The sequence below is a fragment of the Seriola lalandi genome, unplaced genomic scaffold, assembly GCF_002814215.2.
Source record: "Seriola lalandi dorsalis isolate HSWRI2012SDOR001 ecotype SW California unplaced genomic scaffold, Sedor1 jcf7180002055008, whole genome shotgun sequence".
NCBI lineage: Eukaryota > Metazoa > Chordata > Actinopteri > Carangiformes > Carangidae > Seriola > Seriola lalandi.
The window spans coordinates 1,280,838-1,301,422 of NW_019525551.1; the positions used below are offsets into that span (position 1 = coordinate 1,280,838).

A 20,585-nucleotide genomic window follows, 5' to 3' on the forward strand; every position below is an offset into this window, starting at 1 on the left:
ATTTGTCCATATTTCTACCACTATATATTCTTCCCATTTTCCCTAACAACTCTGAATGGAATATTCTCTTTGACACACCAAACAGCACTGTAATGTAAAATTCTAACATTAGGTTTCACCCATATATATGTATGTACAAGCATCTAGTACAGGGAAAAAGTATGTGTGAGTGTGTGATGTTATCCCCATTTGAATGATTATCACACCTCACGTCTGTGACAGCAGCCTTTTCAACCCACATGAGAGTGGTCATTCTCAACCTTTGTAAATACTTTGCCGTCAGATGTGGTCAGTGAACACATCACACAACCTAATCCATTTTAGCATAACCTGGCCTTCATCTGTACAGTCTAGAATTGCTGTGAAAGGAGTATGTTGCCAATTCATATTGAATGATGTCTGCTTACTTTGTTCTTACTTATAACTTTGTTTTATAAATGACTTTACATTCCTGTGGCATATTTGTATTACATGTTATTTGACAGATTTTCTACTTCATTACATTTTCTATTCTCTATTGTTTGCTTCATGACAGAAACCCCACATAAATACTGCTAATTCAGCACATGCGGTGGTGAAAATACATTGGTTCATCCCAAAGAGAACATGCTCCCCCATCATCTTGAAGATAGATAAAAACTTTATTCATCCCCCTGTTGCAATGTAACATCATTCAGTGATGCACCGTGTCAAGTACCTGTTCCTGATAAATGTATAAAATGAATGCTATAATTCTACGTTTAGCTGATGGAGATGGAGCATAAAAGGTTTGCCCCATGATAACACCCTAGAGTTGTAAAATCTTATCTTATCGTATTCTAAACCAATGTGCATCTTCAAACCCCAAGACTTATCGTGTCCATCCATAGTCTCACTGGGAGTGGATGCAACACACCAGTGTAGTGTTCTGACCACAGCTTAACTCAGCTAAACCTGTACAGACCTGCATTAACATGTGTCTTCAGTGATCCGATCACAAGTGGTCAGTAGTGTCTGCAGTGATGACTTGTGATCAGATCTCACTTCCCGCTTTATATGCAAAAGGTATGAGTTGCTGTTTTTAGCCAATCCAACAGACAGGACTGTGTGTGTGTGTGTGTGTGTGTGTGTGTGTGAGTGAGTGAGAAAGAGAGAGAGAGAGAGAGAGTGGGGTAAGAAGGGGTGGAGTGAATCAATGCTCACAGCTCTACAGTGAAATCAGGTTTTACTCATTTGAAATAAATTTAAAATATTATTTGGTTTCAGTATAAACTGTGTTGGGACTAATCAGACTGTGACAGTAGAGTAGTTGTTCCTTCAGAGTGGTCCAGGACACATTCACGTTCACACTGCTAAAAGAATATGGACACATGTGGTCCAGACCTCCTCTGAATGTGGTCTGAGTGATCAGATCTCAAATGCGTCCTCAATGCGTCTTGGGTGCGTTCACACCTGAACTGACCGCTGACCGCTTGTGATTGGATCACTTGAGATGGATGTTAATACCAGGTCTGAACAGGGCCTCAGTTTGAAAAAAACAGCCTATACAGCTTCACTTGTTATTGCTTCCACCTGAGCATTTATGGCTTTTAACATGTGATAGCAAACTAAAGTTCCGATCACAAACACTGCAGCTGTACGGTTTCTCTCCTGTGTGAACTCTAATGTGTCTCTTCAAAGTTCCCTTTTCACTAAAACGTTTTCCACAGAATGAACAACTGAATGGTCTCTCCCCTGTATGACTTCTTAAGTGTATGACTAATGTCTTCTTTTGACTAAAACTTTTGTTGCAGACTGAGCAGCTGAATGGTTTCTCCCCTGTATGACTTCTCATGTGAGTCTTGAGATTGACCTTTGCACTGAAGCTTTTGTTACAGACAGTGCAGGTGAACGGCTTCTCTCCTGTATGGCTTCTCATGTGGGCGTGGAGATTTCCTTTGCAACCAAATCTTTTGTCACAAACTGTGCAACTAAATGGCCTTTCCCGGCTATGAGATTTATTATGATTGGCAGTGCTGTCATTTTTTTCTTGTTGTCCTGTCTCCTTCCAGTCGTCATTACTGTCCTCAGTCTCTGATTCACAACAGTATAAAGACAGCAGCTGATGATGGCTGTCAGTCTGTGCTTCCATCTGTTGAGCTGGGCTGCTGGCTGGAGGCCCTACCTCTCTGTTCTCCTCAGTTTGTCTTTGATGAAGCTGCAAGGACTGAGCTGTGTCTTCATCGTCTTCACTCTTCACAGGCACAGTGGTGAATGGGAATTCAGTAGTATCAGACTCCTTCAGTTCTTTAAGCTGTTCTACATCCTTACTGACACACTGTTCTTCCTGTTCCTCTTTAATATGCGGGGCTTCTTGGTCCTCCTGGTCAAGTCTGGTCCTCCACTCCTGCTGGTCTTGTTTTCTGACAATCAGTTTTTGGACACCTGGAGGTAAAACTGAAATACAGAAAAAAGCTATTAATATAATGTATTTGATAGTTGACAAACACATTGTACATTCTTATGTCCCAGGATGCTTTACTGTGAAAATGTTGTATTGAAAATTCAACCTAGGCTCTCTAATGGTTCCTAAATGAGCTTGTCAATTTGATAGCACATGAGCTGTAAATACACACAAGTACACACACAAGTACACACACACATGCTGCAAATTCAGAAAACATCTTCATCACTAGTTGTTCAATACCCAATTGTGACTTTTGAAGTTAAAAGCATTGAACAACAAGTGCGTCCCAGCAGGTTCATCACTGTTTAGTGTCCCCTGGAAACACTTCTGTTGTGTTGTGAGTATTTGCAGCTCATGTGTTGTCAAATTGAAGATATTCTCTGTAGTTGTTTGTGTTTGATCTGTTTACATGTATTTTCTGATGATGCAGTGCATTGAGCTCCCAGGGCCACCGTAGATATATCTGAAATAAGCTAATCAGGGTTTAACCAGTGGATTCCACTGGGCTGGCCACTTCCCGAGCTTATCAGGAGAAAGACTCAACTTCATACACCAAGTCGCAGTATCACTCCTTCTTAGCAACAATCCTTAGTAACTCGTTAACTGACGAGGACTGATCTGAAGATGATCTTGTATGAAAAGACACAGTGTGATTTCTGCCCTTGATTGAAAAATTCCCTGAGGTGTTGATCAATGTGTCATCCTGACATTTTCACTTTAGGGCACTACAACTTTCCATCTGCAAACTGGCTTGGCACACTTGATATCTGACTAACAGAGTAATTATAATGAGAAAACAAGCTTTGTTATAGATAAGAGGATAATTATTTCATTAACCTGGAATAACAACAAATCGTTTTCTCCTGATATCTTGTTATCTCGGATTAACTAACTTTGTTATCTTGAGATAACGGGATAGAAAAATATTTGCAAGTCTGGCCTTTCTCGGCTTCCATATAATTCAGTAGTTTTTTGCATGTTGAAACATTATTTGCATTATTTGCTCCACGCTTTTATTATGAAGGTTGAAATCAGTCAACTTCCGTCTTTGCTGTGGATTGATGTAAAACAGCTGTGGAGGCTAACAGCCTGACTCTGTCTCTGCTGTTCAGTTTGTTATTGTCCAGCTTCGACCTTGTAAAGCAGCATTAAAGACTTTGATCAAACCGGTCAGTTCTCTTTAACGAGGGGCCTTCACGGACCTGTGTGGGTGTCGGGCTTGTCAACATCCTCCAGCAGTCTTCGCTGCCGATCGATCTCTTCTTCGTAGGTTGATATGGTTGTTTCCAGCAGCCTGAAGATGTCTTCTACAGCAGCGGTCAGTCTCTGGTTAACGAAAGCTCTCAGCGTTTCAATCGTGGACATTTTCACACAGTAACCGGTCAGTGAGCAGTCAGTATGTGGCTGCCTCTTCCTCCTGCTGCCGCTCCTCCCGCTGACAAGCCCGGAGCCCCTCCCTCACACACACACACACACACACACACACACACACACACACACACACACACAGACACACATACACACAGACAGGGCCGTTTCTGGCTTTTTGGGGGCCCTTATTTTGTCAAACTACAATGGATAGATTCCTAACCCTTTTAGGTGATCCACAAAGATGCAACAATCTATTACATTTCAAGAGGAAAACAGGCTGGAGTTGTGAAAACAAAAATCTTAAGTTGTTCAGCCCAAGCAAGAACTGATAGAAAATGATAATACAAGGTAAACAATGGGGATCCTCTATATGTCAATAAATGAAACTGATGCAGTGTTCCTCAAAAATGTTTATTTTAAATTGTAAAAAGAAGGTTCTTAAACATTTAACATAACTTAATATAAAATTTCTCACACCACCAACCCAAAACTATAATAAATAAATAAATAAAAAATTAAATTGGGCCAAGCCCAACAATAAAAAACTAAAAACTAGTAAGAAAAATACTACTGTTAAGGTAGTAAGGAACCTTTCACATGTAACACAAGCCCTTCAGGACCATTTTGGATCTCTTGCTGTTTTTTTAGGCCATTGCACAAGATGAACAGAAATCAACATATCACCTAGAATGAAAACACAATAAACCAGCATATATTTTAAAGTGCAACAATGAAAACAAACCAATAATAAAAAGAATAATTTTGTTGTAGTTTTAAAGGAACCATATAGAACTATATAACATGATCACAACGTGATCATTATCTGTATCATCACAGTCTTATGTTTTAACCTGATCTACCCTAAGCCCCTCAAAACCTCTGCTTCTTGGCTTTTGTAGAAGCAAAGTCATCAATTATGTCATCATATGAGAGCTGCTTGCAAATCTCATGATTGATGCTGATTATGGCAAAACCAGTGAGGCGATCCTGTCCCACGGATAACCTTAGGTAGGTGTTGATGAGCTTCAGCTTTGAGAAGCTCCTCTCTGCTGAGGCCACAGTCACAGGAAGAGTGTTTTGGAGGGCAATCCACAGGTTATGATACAGCTCCTTCAAATGTTTTTTGTGGATGAAAGAGAGAAGCTGTAGTGCAGTCATGTCATCAGATGGCAAGCTCAGCAAGTTGCGTATTTCCACAGCCAGCTCCTTTCCATCAATGTCACCTTCATCTCCGGTGCTTAATGTGCTGCAGAGGTTGTCACACTGGTTGAATAATTCCACAGCATCCAGTTTTTTGAAATTGAGCAGCACTCCAAATCTGGCTCTCACTTCACCCAGTGTTTCAAACCTATCCTTTAAAGATTCAATGGCTGTGTCAACAACCACATTAAAGAATGCAGTGTCAAGTTTCTCCATGGCATCTGCAATAGTAACCTCTGGGGCTTCATAGGCAAAGTGTTTTTTTGTGCTTCTTAGTCTCTTCTCTTTCAGCACAGCCTCCACATTCATTTCCTCACACGTCTTTAGCAGAGGCCTGAGCTGAAGCAAAGCCAGTCTCTCTGTAACTTCTCAGTGATTTTTGTGCCTTTGTGAGGAGGTCAACTGCCACATCAAGCTGCATTGCGGCAGACTGCAGGAGCTTGCTAACATGGTTCACTTGGTTTAGAGTGTCCTACCATACCACTGTGCAAATGAGGAAGCGGTACGACCCAACCTCTTCTGCCAAAAATTTGGGCTTTGACCTTGGTCAGAGGATCTGTCACTTTGTCCCTGACCTCCAACAACGCCTCCCTTATGTGAGAGGCCTGGTACCGCACAGCCTCTATGCTGTTGATACGGCTGTCCCACTTCATTGCAACAGTCACATGTTTCTGTACAATGCCAAAGCAGTTGATGGCTTCTGTATTTGATATTGACATCAATATTTGAATCAATAATATTAATGAACATATAAGTGACGAAGTTTATTTGTAATTAGTACCAGGCACAGTCATCAGACTCATGGTGAGGATATTTCGTGGTGGCTAACGAGGCGGTGAAAAGTTGGAACCAGTTTGAACAAGCTAGCTTACATGCCAAGGGACACCAACAGAGGAAAAGGAAAACAAGAAATGGAGGCCAACGTGAGTAACACTTAAACTCCCAAGGAGCACCTGAATGTAACAGCAACAGAACAAATGGAGATGAAAATGTGCCACCACCAGTTAACCCGCCTGTGAAACCTGTCACTAAGTTGAATGTGACGGTAACGGTGAAGGTATTAGTGGCAGTGGCAACTTGGAGATCTTTGCAGCAATTAAGGAACTTTCAAACAAATATGACGAGACATTCCGCTGAATTTCTGCCATTGGAATGACAACAGAAACAACTTCCAAACAAATTGAGAAACTGTCATCTATTGTGGAACTTCTTGTTGTGGATTATTACTGTGTGACTACATCCTGAAACACACACAGTCGGAGATTAAGAGTTGAAAAAAGAGAATCAGCTCCTGAGAACATGGATTGTGGAATGTAAGCACTAGAGTTGGAGATGGGCACTGAAACTACATGGACTGAAGGAGGAGGCCAATGAGGATGTGAGAAAAGAAGTGATTAAGTTGCTCCCGGTCATAATGAATATCTGGAGGAGGGTGGCGACATAGCCAATTGTCCTCGCCAAAAAAGAAAGGATGGATCCTACCGGTCTACTATCATCTTGTTTGCACTTCACCGTATACGCGACGCTGTTTGGAAGTGTGCAAAAGGATTCAAGGATAATAATCTGACGCTTGCCGAGGCTTTGTCTCCTGAGGACGGGGTTGCAGGAGAGAAACTCTGGCCTCTTGTGGACAAAGCAAAAAAAGGAAGGGAAAAAGGCTTCATTACCTTCATTACCCTTTGCTCTGATAGATGGGAAGAAGATCGATCACGTGGGCATGAATTAATTCTTGTGGGCTCTGATGAATTGAGATTTTCAGAGTTTAACAATCTGCTGAACACGTCCCACCAAGACCTCCAACTGTGAGGTAAAATAATATACTGAATATATTGCCTCAACTCTTGTCAGTGGTCTGTGTGTGTGGAATATGGTTGGCTACTGAACAGGTCATCATCCTCACCAAGCAACACCTGGTAACACTGCCTTAAGTTATCTTGTCCTGGTTCTATAATTTGGTGCAGCAGTTTACCCTTTTGCTCAAAATGAATGGCCCAAATCTAGTATAGCTACCTATTTAGATAATATATATTTATATATATATATATTTTTTTTATTAATTTAGTTATTTACAAATGTACAATAGTTTATAAAAATAAAAATGTTATATTATTATATATTAATTATAAAATTAAAGTTTATAATAACTTTACTTCAGTTATCAGTTGAATATAATTGTTACGGTAAGGGCTGCTTGTACTTCATTATACTTCATTATCTTAAATAATACAGCTGTATTCTTGAGTCACAACATATGTTCAACATTCGAATGGTTGTTCATCACTCCCTCTTCAAAGGAGACTAAAACACATCCTAAAGTTCTTGTTAGCTGTTTAATTGAGGGCTTCAAATTTTCTAATTTGTTGATTTCTGTTTAATTTTTATAATTTCTTTGATGGATTTTTAGTTAAAATCCTTAACTGTAATTTCATTTAATGTCAGGGGTATTTGTGATGCAAGTAAGAGGAGATAAACTTTTTTTATTCTGTAAAAGAAGTGAAGCCGGTTTAATATTACTACAGGAAACTCATTCATGTGAGACAGTGAGGAAATGGCATCCAATGTAGTCATGGTTCCAACCACTTTGCAGGAGTCGCGGTTTTCCGGCTTAGAATTAATGGGGAAATCCTAGAGATAATTCCGTCAAATGATGGCAGTTGGATTGCTATCACACTTAAACAGGATAATTGAATTTTTATAGTGTGTAATATTTATGGCTATAACTCACACTCCTCCAACAAGCTCCTTTATTCCCAGATAACCTTAAAACTAAATGAGCTCTTCTATAAATATTCGGAATTTTATATAATTTTTTTAAAATTCATTCTCTAAATCCAGGATTGATCTTTTTCTGATGTCTGATGTCTGATGTGCTATTCACCTTGTTAAAGGTGCCTGTCATTCATTTGCTCCTTTGTCAGATCATAAATGAATTATTCTTAAATTATGTGGCCTACAGGATACTCCAAAACTAAGAGGCTACTGGAAATTTAATAATGCTCTCCTTAAGGACAATGACTTCAATGGAAGTGTAAAATGGTTGGTTGGTGAAATATTAACGTATATTGGAAATTGTGTTGCAAGCAAAAAGAGTACTTTAACTTTGTCTCCTATTTTATGGTAAGTTATATACATCTGAATTCAATAACTGAATGAAAAATCAAATAATTTTATCAGTAAAATTAAAAGACATATCCCTACTATAGACGAGGACCTTAAGACACTGTGATTCAGATCTGACACTAAATGAAATAAGAGCAGCTCTTTTTCCAGTGAAAAAAGGAAAATCGTCAGGTATTGATGGTCTTTCAGTTGAATTTTACGTTTCATTTTTGCGACCTTATTCAAAACCCTTAGAATGTATCAGTCAGGGAGAGATGACTACAACAATGAGACAAGGTGTCATTTCACTTATTCCAAAATTGGATAAAGATACTTTATACATAGATAATTAACTATTGATTACAAAGTTTTGGCCATGGCTTATGCAAATAGACTAAAGACAAGACTCGTTGTTGATCAAATCGTTGCTGAAACACAATCTAGTTTTATTATTATATTATTATTAAGGCCAGAATATTATTAATAATATAAGACTTGTATTAGATTATTGGACTATACCGACTCAGTACATTCTGAAACTTTCATTCTTTTCTTAGATATTTATAAAGCCTTCGATATCCATTGAACATAAGTTTTCTTATAGAATGCCTTAAATTGTTGGATTTTGGTAACTCTTTTCTAAGTATAATTGATATGTTTTATAAAGGTATCAATAGCTCTGTGATCATCAATTTCAACTCCTCCCATAGATGTGATACAAAATGCAGTGTCAGACAGGGCTGCCCCTTTTCACCCTTTATATTTATTTTAGATGCTGAAATATTATCCTTAAATATTATGAATGAGCCAGATTTTTTTTTTAAAGGAATTTCTATATTTGATAGGGAAATAAAAATTTCACAACTTGCTGTTGACACGACTATTTTCTTAAAAGATAAAGATCAGTTGATGAAGGCTTTTGATCTTGTGGAAAGTTTTCACAAGCTTCAGGCTTGAAGCTTCATGTATCAAAATGTGAGTTGTTGCCCATGCAAAATTGTGAAGATGTGTTAATTGAAAATATTCCTGTGGAGAACACAGTTAATTATTTGGGCATTCACATAAAAATACTCTATAGCTAGACAGCAACTGAACTTTAATGGAAGGATTAAGAAAACAAGAGATCTAACATTATATGGCAGGGTTCTTTTGTCTAAAGCTGAGGGCCTCTCTCACTTTGTTTATCTTTCCCTTTCTCTTTTTGTTAATGACCCTACAAGAAAAGAATTTCACAAGTTATTCCTTGACTTCATTTGAAAAAATAAACCTCATAAACTTAAAAAGGCAGTACTTTCCAACAGTGGAGCGGATGGAGGTCTTGAAGTATTAGATTTCATTGATATTGTGAATACCTTTAAAACTAATTGGCTAAAAAGATGTCTGGCAAATCGGTGTCTCTTTTGTTCTTTGTTTTGGTGGTCTCTCTTTTGTTCTTACATGTAATTACTCACCTAACAAACTTCCTGTGTCATTATCTAATTTTCATCAGCAATGTCTTCTTGCCTGGAAGTTATGCTTCATTCACAATTTTTCTGCGCACAAAACCTTACGGAACAATGAGAATATAACCATTAAAAAGAAATCTCTTGATTTTTCTCTTCACCACCAGAGGACCCTGTTCACTGTGAGATGTGCTGAACGCTACCCTGTGACAGCAGCAGCTGGAAATGACTTTACAGTCATCACATTCAAGAGCTACTGTATCACAAATCAAGTTCCCCTCAGTGTCGCTCTCTTTGGGTTCTACCTGACTTCACTATCAGCTGATCATCATCCGGCTCAGTGTCGTCAGCTCTCCAGCTCTGAGTTCATATGAATCACAATCAACATGAGTCAATTACCAAACATGATATGAGATCAAAAACACACAAATTCAGTAAGGTGAAATTTATACAGTGTAACCTAGATTTAGAACAACAAGAATAGAAACAAGAATTTGAATAAGCCATCATGAACATGTTACACATGTAAAAAGTTAAAACGTCAGCATGTTCCTGCTGCCAAAGCAGAGAGGAAGAGTCATTAAAGTCTGAAGGTCTGTTTGACCAAAATGTTGAATTTATTATTTTATTGGAGCTAATTAACAGTATATGGATTTTATTTTATCATTTATTTATTTATGTATTTCATATGACTTTTGGGTGAATTTTTTCATTTACAATTATCATCGCAAAGTCACAGACTTTTGTCAATGTCAGGATTCTGCACTGACTCTCGTTTAGTTTCAAAAGTATGACAATAGTAAAGAACCCCTTTTATTTTAATTTGTTTTTTTAATAGAGCACAAGCTGTAAGAACACTTATGACTGTAAAGCAAATAAATAAAATATATCTGATTGTCATTTGTTATATTGTTAAGTCATGTAGATTAGATTATATTCAGAAATCTTTCTTCACAATAAAATTTATTGTAGAATATGCTGTAACAAACCCCTTTTTGATTGTCCTTTGTCATTGTTAAAATATGTGTACCTCTTTCTGAGTATCCCACAAGCCACTCATTCACTAAACTGCAAAATGTTGTAGGAGCTAGGTTGCAAACCTAAAAAAATTTTGAAATTAACTTGCACAAAGTTTTCAAAGCAAGCATTGATGTTTCTTAACTGTCATGTTCTCCTTTCAAATGAAACATCTAAATTGAAATATAATAGAAAAATGTGGTTTGCTTATTTTTTTCTTAATCTAATTTTTTTTTTGTTTAATTTTAAAAAATAGAAATAAAATTTTACTCACATTGAGTAGATTTCACTCTTCTTTGCCTATTTTGGATCCATTTTAAGTCTGATTACAAAAAGAGATATCAATCACTCAGGTTATAGGTGACACACTGTGATGGCAGACACACAGACCATGTCACTGCTTTGTGTGATTGTAAATACGACTTATGGCCCTAATTCTATTCTCCCAGAGAGAAGGGAAATAGGATGAGAGGTCAGTGAGAGTGAGCTGCTGTAAACATCTGTTTCTACTTCCTCTACGTCTTCTTCTCTAAGGATCTGTTGCCTTCACTCTGTCTCTGTGTGTAAACAGGGAAATGTGTGAATGTGTGTGTGAAAACGAGGATTGTTCAATCACAGGTTTGATACCCTGCCTCACCTGAAATCACCTGTCATCCTATTTACCACACCCAGGAAGTTATATAACTCCACCCTTCAATCTGCAATGCCCTTTCCCTCCAAATCACTGAGAACAAAGAGAACCAAGAACTACTGAGAGTTGATGAGTGGACTTATGTTATTTTATTTGGTTAATATTATAGCAGTTATTTGGTTAACATGTTATTGTTAATACCCTGACGGTGAAGAAAGAGATAGTGGCTGCATAAGTTGAAGTAATGTCAGCTTGATTTACTTTTTAATTGCACTTATTTTGTCTTTATGTACTTTAATATCTCATGTACAGAAAAAAAATCATCCATCCATCCATTAACCTAAGCATCTTGAATTGTGACTGGAACGGCTTCAGGCTCCTGTGTTTGAATGTGAACTCCACATCAGATGTTCAGTGGGCCAACACCACCATCTTCATTGTCATTTTTTCAAGGATAAAGAGAAAGTAATGTGAAGGGTCAGACATGAGTTTAGTACGTTTACATCTGCTCTGGAGGGTTTGTCTGTGTTGTGCACAACAGAGAGCTTCAGGTGAAGGACAGAGCTGTTTCCTGATAACCATTGCTCTTAGAGCATTTTCCCAGTTTCCCAGAGCAGTAGTTCAGAGGGAGTGCACACGCAGCTGTTTAACGCCTGTGCTGCTAAAGGTGATTCTGGCTACGCTGTGTTGGGTCTGAGCTCTACCTCATGGGCTGGACACCATATATGTTGGATTTCGGTTGTCTATGTGTGCGTGTCTGTGGGGACACAGACAAAGGCAAGATGGCTGATTCAAAGTGGTCACTGTGACCACATGACCTGAACAAAGAAGACTACACAAGATGGCGGTAAACAAAGGAACTACTCAAAATGGCCACTGAGACCACCTGGTGTGTGTGGGAGGGAAGGTGTGAGTTTCTTTGTTAGCCTAGCTCATGTAATCTAAAGGTACCAGGTTAGAAGGAGGAGGTTAGCTTCATGCAGGTTCTAGAACTGAGACATACTGCAGGTATGTGTGTGAATATACGAGTACCCGATTAACTGTATGACTGACCACAACCTAAGCAAACATTACAACAACAAGACATCAATCAACAAGTACATTAACAAAGTTAAGACTTCTGCTGCTTGGCTGTGCTATGCTGTGCTGGGAGAGGTTAGGCCCAGTCAGTTAACGTTACCCAGTCCTTGGAACAAACAAAGAGGTCCTTTCCAGTGTTGGTGTAAAGTCCAGTGATTTGTGAGGCTTCCTGGTGGAGTAAAGTCCTGTCTGGCTGTGTTGCTTTGCTGTTATCTCCTTTGTTCTCCTCACAGAGTTAGCTGTTCCATGCTAACTCTGCTACGACTCCTGTTGCTTGGAAAATCAGCTGGCCTTGTGTCGTAGCTACTGATTCTGAAGACGATTTGGTTCACTCTCAGTTAATCCGAAGCAGGTCGCTGCTGATGAGGAGAAGAGTGTTTGCAGGCTGCTGTGAGCAGGCCGGCGAGAGAGAGCTGGTTTCTCAGGTAGCAGAGCTGACCTGGGCTGGGGCCTTGTTGCCCTTTGATGAACCGAGAGGAGAGAGCTGGAGCTGCTCTCTAGAGCAAGCCAAGAAGGGAAGAGAGAGAGAAGAGGGCCAGAGGACTGGTTTTGTTTGGTGACACCCTTGGGGGTCACATGTCACACGCTGACCCACACTGGCTGGCCAGTGGGGTCCGTGGGGGGAAGGGTCGTCCCCAGGTGTGAACGGTGAGGAACTGTGGAGTATGAGTTCCTTTGTCCAGTGGAGCAAAGAAACATCTGGTCTCTTGAATGATGAGACCCAAAAGCTGAATGTTTTATATATAAAACTACACACAAAGAAGTTCAGACACAAATAACTGTTTTATACTGTGAACTCTCCCGTAGAGAACATCATGAGTCATACACATTCAGTTTGACACAGATCAGTTACAGTAAGTCAATAACATTATTCATTTATGTGTGCATCAGTTTTGCTCTTCCCTTGTATATAACTATACATTGCAATATACAGTCTCCCGTTAAAGCACACACACAATTTCAAAGTTGTCACTTTCAGCTTTTCTGCTTTCATCTCATTGTACTCTTTAAAGTAATTAAAACAATGGTAAATTAGTGATGAACACTATATGATATAGAGGGAATATTTTAGCTATATTTGCAGGGCATTAGAAAGTGGACAACTTGTATCTAACTGATGATATGGTTTTATTTTTGTGTTACTTTTGGATGAGATGATGTAACAAAAACAAGAATGACATGAAGGAGACACACGAGGCATGCAGGTGACAACACCAACAAACAGTTACAGAGATGTATGTTGGGTAATAACAGAATATGATGTGTGTATGAGTATGTAGTGTGTGTGTGTGTGTGTGTGTGTGTGTGTGTGTGTGTGTGTATAGATATATATATATATAGATAGATATTATTATTATTTATGACATCCTGTCAATGTAACAGTAATATATCTTTCATCAAAAATATGAATAGAATATGAAATAGTACAAAATAATATGATAATGGTGTTGTAATATTATGGAAACCATTATGTACAGTATGATATAGTATATTAATAACAATTATAAGATATATACTGTATATGTTTGTAAAATATTTGGAGAATTGTTATCCTGGAGCTGTGGAACCTTCTCTGTATTCCACAGTTTGTGTAATTACTCTCACTGCCAGAGGGAGGAGACAAAGGTTCTGCACTGCAGGTTCAAACAACACACACCAACATGGAGGCACACAAGAACTCCACCACGTTTTTCCAAATTGTCCAAAAACTTGCCTGCGGAGCCTCCTACTGCTCTGCTGTTTGGGACCTTCAAACTTCTTCTTTTTAGGCGCTCGCCAGTGGTAGATGTGTTTCCATCAACCCGCTTAATGCACAATTAGAAATTGCTCATTTAAAAATGAGTAATGGAAACAGTTGAATTTCGAAAAAAAACTGCATTAAGATAATGTGTAGGCTCACATAAGGTGGTTTTTCAGATGATTCAACAAAGCAATATTTCACGTACTTGAAATGGAAAGACTTTTTCATATTCAGGTTGTGTCTCCTGTCGTATCAGGCCCCAGTCAGTTCAAACAGAGAGGCAGATCTGGAAATCTGTTGTCATGTTTGATAGGAATGATATCATGAGAGGAGAAAACCCAGATTTATACACATAACATCACTCGATGGAAACACAGAACATTCGCTACTGTGTTTCGTTTAAAAAACAAAACAAAACAAAACAAAAAATGCTTCTGTTTTGCTTAAAACTGTGATGTAAACCCAGCTAGTGAGACAGAAGCTGGAAGCAGAAGCTGCAGTGTGATTCTGCCAAGTTAAAGTATAATTCTTCCTCATGTTGTCACTGTTTGTTTGGGACCCAAATGCAGACACAATAATGACAGGTTGATGCGGTGAAGCTTCCTTTAATATGAATAAATAGGTGGATCAATAGGGAAGTGAGATACACACTGACAGGAACAGACACAGGATGCAGCCATGCAGACACTAGGGCTGTGGTTGAACAGTAGGAAGGTTCAAACCGAGTGAAGTGAGCTGCAATCTCTGAGCAGCATCATGATCAGAGCTTCTCCACTTCTCTAAATGATGAGGAAAGGAGCTGCAGTGCTTCCTATCTTATCTCCTTTAGCATAGGAAACAGAACTGATAGAAATCCTTGTCTGATTGACTGAAGCCCAAATCCATGAATATAGATTCATTCTCTTTAAATCCATCTATGAGTCATGAAGAACAAGCATCATCTTTATCATCATCATCATAACAGTCTATATATATAAATTATGTTTCAAAACTGCTCACTGCACTAAAGAAAATACATTTTTATACTTAACAAATGTATAAAACATTCAAAACTTGATATAACCTACTTACAGTATGTCTGAATATAATTTATTCTGATCCTTGCTCACTTATTATTAATGGCTCAACTTTCTGTATTTGATATCTTATTTCATATTATCTTATTTCAGCACTTCAGTCCTGTTTGTTTTGTTTCTGTGGTTAGTAAAGGAAGATTTATCGTCCATGTGTTACAAATAAAGTTGGATAAAAAAAGATCCTAGCGTAAGTACAGTCAGATTCTTTTCCTAGGTCCTTATGAATTCTCCTTCACATCATTCCTTGACCTCATGACGTTTTCCATCTAGGTCGAGGAGAAGTGGTTAGTGGTTGACTCTAGCCTAGGAACGTAGGTTGCAGACTCTTAGGGAAACACAGAAACAATTGAACTTGTGACAAATGCCAAAGTAAATACTGACTTGGGTAATGAGGGAACTGGGATCAGGTGTATGAGTGGGGAAGGAAGTCCAGGTGATTGGGAAAATGTAAAATAGGTGAGCAGGTGTATATGGACACAGTCTGGGGGCATCTTGTGGGCAGAGGGAGAATGGCAGGTCTGGGGAGGAAACATGGGATGGATGAAGAGGAGCTGGAGACAGGGCTGAGGGGAGCTGAGGCAGTAGATAGTGTCGTGTGATTGTTACCTGACAAATAAATGTTCTTTTGGGGGGGAAAAGCTTTTTGTCTTTACACACACTTCTCCCTTAAACAGTAAAAGTGACTTGGCAGAAGATTGTGAAGAGCGCTCTGTGGTCCTGCAGCCTCTCTAATGGCTGACCAGCCAACAGGAGCCGTAAATTTCACTAATGACTTTCCAATGGTCTTTAATTCTCCATTTAGGAGGAGAGGAAATGTCAGGGCCGATGGAAAGGTTAATGTGACTTTCACCCACTAATAAACATGCATTGATCAAAGAACAATGCAATTAAAAGCTTTCTTTTATTCACTGGACATACACACACGCTCTCACACACACACACATGCATATGTACACACACATATGCATACTCACAGATATCACAGCGATTTCCCAATTAGATTTTCAATTTTGAACTAAATGGATGAAGTTAATGAAATGGTCTTTTAGAAACAGACTCATTTCAGTGCATGAGGGTGATGAATTTACGGAGAGGAACTCGTTCAGATGGTCCAGAAATGTAATATATTTAATAAGTACAACAGATTAAAGAGCCAACATTAAAGATGGGCCAGAAAATGAAATGATCACAACAGAACGCCTGCAGACTGATGATGACACTGAATACTAGATGATGCTGTTTGTGCAGCTTCCTCAGACAAAGCAGCTGAATGTAAACTGTAGTGTTCGATGCTCGGAGACATTACTACATTGTTGTTGTTGTTGTTGTTTTGTGGAAAACCAAGAGAAAGAATCCGACATTTGTGTCTAAACATAAACTACTGCATTTGTTTTCTACCTTCTCAAACACAGGGCTTCAGTACGGGTTTTTGGACATACTAAGGTCCTAAGCCATGTTTCCAATAAAAGGCTGGTCTTAAGGTCGTAACTTCCAACTCATGCAAACCCATGCCCAGAAATAAATGACTTAAAGTGATTTATGAGGTTATTAGACGTAGAGTCGTGTAGTCAGTGTGTGACCTGCAGTAGATTCAAAAGAGAAGCAGCAGCAGCATTGGTACAGAAGCTGAGTGATGAGCTGCTGAGGACGGGGCCAGCGGAAAAAAAAACTGTTCTAGATGTCACACGGGTAAATTGTGACTGTTTTTTTTTTTTTTTATGGCCTTAGTGTACGGCATGTTTTAGTAAGCGTATTTATGATTTTAGTGTGGAGTGTTTGCACGCATTATCAATTTTATTGCATGTTGCATGTTTCTATTGTGAGCTGTGTTGCTGTGCTTTTATTGTTGAAACCCTTTATTCGGTGGTGACTTCCCCTCCACTGTTAATTAACCACACCTGTGAGGTGTGATGGGCGGACTCAAAAGGACAGCGGAACTGGCAGGAAGGAGAGCGAGGAAGCAGGAACAGGGGAAGAAGAAGAGAACAACTGCAGCAGACCGACACGCGACGCCAGTAATCGCCACCGACAGAAGCCATGGCAACCTGACGAGTGATAAGACGAGGGCCTGATGGTGAAAACGGGCAGAGTGTGACTCTGCCCTGCCGTGTGAGTAGCGGTTCCTGGCTGCGTGCGTGTGTTTAAAAGTGCAGTGACTGCCGCCTTACCTCCCCATAGCCGCGGAAGCAGTGAGGAGGAGCAGCCGTAGCCGGAGGGGTGCGACGCCGGTAGCTGCCAGTGGACGGACAAGCTGAGTGATTACAGCAGGGATCCATGCTTCTCTACAGACAGCCGGAGCTGCTCCTGCCAGCATCCGGCATTTGTTCTGCGGCCCCCTTCCCCCCACAGATAAGACTCTCGAACTGATTTATTCGACTTTCATCCCCTTAGTTTTAGCTAGCCCCTATTTTAGCTCATTTCATTAGCCTTTAGTTTTACCCTTTTTATTGACTTTATCCTGTGATTTTACTCCCGATCTTATTTGCTGAATAAATATCAGTATAGATGCTCCTTCAGTTTCTGCCTGCTTCTTGGTTTTAGCAACTGCTCTCGCCTGGTTTTAAATTACATTGTTACTTTTAATATATTTTTATTCAACCACAGAGCACACATACTCATCCCCCCCCTTCACATAGACACTTAAAACTGTCCACCCAAACAATCCTACTTCTATTGAAATGTATTGTAGCGACCCTGCAGTAATGTTCCTGTATAATGTTGTACATGTTCAGATGTTCTGTGAAAATGCCAGGTCTGTGGGTGTAGAACAGGTAGGGGCGGGGTGCGAGTGCATGAGGTACATGAGCGTGCGCGTGCAGGTGAGTGTGAGAGCTACAGAAAAGGAGAACACATGTTGAGCTGTAGCACAGTTAATGCCAGTGAGTTTGTGGTTTGGCGTGGTTACGGCCGACAGTAACCCATCCTGTTCAGTAATAACGCTTCACTCGTCCTTCCGACACGTCCTGGTGGACGCTACATTTGGTGTCAGAAGTTAAACTACGGAGTTTTCCCGGCTAACCCTGACTCTGCTAACTCTGCTTCATCGCCTGTACACGGGATGGCTGCACAGCGGGACCGGCCCGGAGCTCGTCCGAAAGTCAAGGAAGAGGTGATGGACAGTGTATGGCGTGAGTTTGACCATGCTCCAGAACATTTAACTCGCCTGAAACAGGCAGCCAGAGTGCTAGCTGCTACCGCCAGCTTCGACTCGCCGAGCGATGCGCCAGCGCGGGAACTTCAGCCGGTAGGGACGCAGTGCCGGATGTGCACGGTGTAACCAGCTCCAAATGAAAACACCGAAATATAACAGCAAAACAGACTGGGAAGCCTTCCATGCTCAATTTGAACTGTTGGCACAGGCTATGGGCTGGTCTGAGGACATCAAGGCGCCCCAGCTGGTAGAAGAAGCATTATCATGTTTGCTACTGCTCAGCCCGGCCAAAAGAGCTGACTATGGGGCTTTGGTTGGGGCTCTGAAGCCACGGTTTGGACAGTGCAGCCAGCCTGGTGTGCTACGTTCAGAGCTGGGCAGTTAAGGACTGGCCAGCCCTCACCAATCTGCGAGAGCTGAAGAGCTTCATCGGACTGGCGTCCTACTACAGGCGGTTCGTGCGGGGCTTCTCTTGCATAGCCACACCCCTGTTCTGCCTGCAGCAGAAAGACTGTGATTTTGCCTGGACTCCCGAGTGTGAGCTGGCCTTCAGCTCTTTGAAGAGGACCTTGACAGAGTCTCCCATCCTCACCCCCCCAAAACCTCAACCTGCCGTTCGTCCTGGATACAGACGCCAGTGATGTGGGGATGGGGGCGGTGTTGAGCCAGGTGGGACCGGAGGGGGAGAAGGTGGTGGCGTACTTCAGCAAGACCTTCAACAAGGCTGAACAGCGCTATTGTGTGACACGCAGAGAGCTGCTTACAATTGTGAGAGCAATCAGCCACTTCAAGTACTACCTGTGCGGCCTGCCCTTCACGGTGCGGACTGACCACTCAGCCCTCCAGTGGTTAATGTCCTTCAAGGAGCCTGAGGGGCAGATTGCACGCTGGCTGGAAGAACTGGCACCGTACATCTTCACAGTGGAGCACAAGGCTGGGGCTCGCCATACTAACGCCGACGCCATGTCCCGGCACCCTTGTGCTCCCAGCGGCTGCCGGTACTGTGAAAAGAGATTGGATCAGGAGAAAGAGCTCCGTGCAGAAGAAGAGCGAGACCACATGCATAACGAAGTCGGGCCGGTCTGCAGAGAAGCACAGGTCGTTGACTCACCCGAATGGAGAGCGCAGCAGGAACAGGATGCTGATCTACAACCCGTGCTGGGGTGGGTGGAGTCAGGACAAAAACCATTGTGGAATGAGGTCGCGGGGTGCTCGCCTGCCACCAAAGGACTCGTTGCAAAGTTTGAGGCTCTCCGGGTGAAGGATGGAGTGCTTCAGAGAGCCTGGAAAGAGCCAGCTACAGGAGAGGAGAGGTGGCAGGTGGTGGTCCCCAGGGCACTGAGGGAATCGGTGCTAAAGACCTCTCATGGAACTATGGGGGCAGGACACTTCGGGGTCTCCAAAACCTTGCATCGACTCCGCCAGAGCTTTTACTGGGGTCAGTGCAGGAGGGACGTTGAGGACTTCTGCCGCCGCTGTGACCTCTGTACAGCGCACAAAGGCCCCACTGATCAGTCGCGCGCCCAGCTTCAGCAGCTAGCGGTGGGGACCCTGATGGAGAAGGTGGCGGTGGACAGAATGGGCCCATTCCTGCGCACAGAGAAGGGGAACCGTTACGTTCTGGCCGCCATGGACTATTTTACAAAATGGCCGGAGGTGTACGCCATACCAGACCAGGAGGCAGTGACCATTGCAGATGCTCTGGTGGAGGGCATGTTTGCCAGATTTGGAGCGGCCGAGGTCATCCTCAGTGACCAAGGAAGAAACTTTTAGTCAAGTGTATTCGCTGCTATGTGTGACCGGCTGGGCATGCAGAAGACGCGGACTACTCCTCTGCACCCACAGAGTGACAGACTGGTCGAACAGTTCAACAGGACTCTAGCGAAACAACTTGCTATCCTCAGTGCGGAACATCAGTGTGATTGGGACATGCACCTCCTTCTCGTCCTATGGGCCTACAGGTCAGCTGTGCAGGATTCCACCTCATGCACACCGGTCCTGCTTATGTTGGGGCGAGCTGCGGACGCCGGCAAAAATTGCCTTTTCTGCAGACCCCCAGACACACTGGCGGTTCCACCGGGACCGGAATACGCCAGGAGGCTCCAGGATCGAATGGAGTCAGTACATGCCTTTGCCCGCAACCAGCTTCAGAAGGCGGGCATGAGACAGAGAGAAACTATGACATGAGGGCTAGAGGGGGGGACTTCAAGGCCGGGGACCTGGTATGGGTGTATAGTCCAAGAAGGAAGAAGGGACGGTGCCCTAAGTTGGACTGTCACTGGGTGGGCCCTTGTGAAGTATTGGAGAAGCTGGGAGAGGTGGTATACAGGGTCCAGCTGCCACCTAGAGGGA

At 41.6% G+C, this 20,585-nt stretch overlaps 1 protein-coding gene across 1 annotated transcript; it reads right to left on the reverse strand.

Moving 5' to 3' along the window:
- Positions 1 to 452: 452 nt before the first annotated feature.
- LOC111647795 (uncharacterized) lies at positions 453 to 3,847 on the reverse strand. The gene is made up of 2 exons (XM_023397466.2): positions 3,628 to 3,847; positions 453 to 2,415 (listed from the first exon to the last, which is right to left on the reverse strand). The coding sequence occupies exons 1-2, from the start codon at positions 3,788 to 3,790 to the stop codon at positions 1,532 to 1,534; spliced, it is 1,047 nt and encodes a 348-aa protein (XP_023253234.1). The 5' UTR covers positions 3,791 to 3,847; the 3' UTR covers positions 453 to 1,531.
- Between the last annotated feature and the right edge of the window lie 16,738 nt (positions 3,848 to 20,585).

What these genes read in the sequence shown, in the direction of transcription:
- LOC111647795 (XM_023397466.2), bottom strand. Translation starts at nt 3,790, where the DNA reads ATGTCCACGATTGAAACGCTGAGAGCTTTCGTTAACCAGAGACTGACC. An exon ending in CAAGCCCGACACCCACACAG is followed by an intron (nt 2,416 to 3,627) that starts GTCCGTGAAGGC and finishes TCTGTATTTCAG; the next exon opens with TTTTACCTCCAGGTGTCCAA.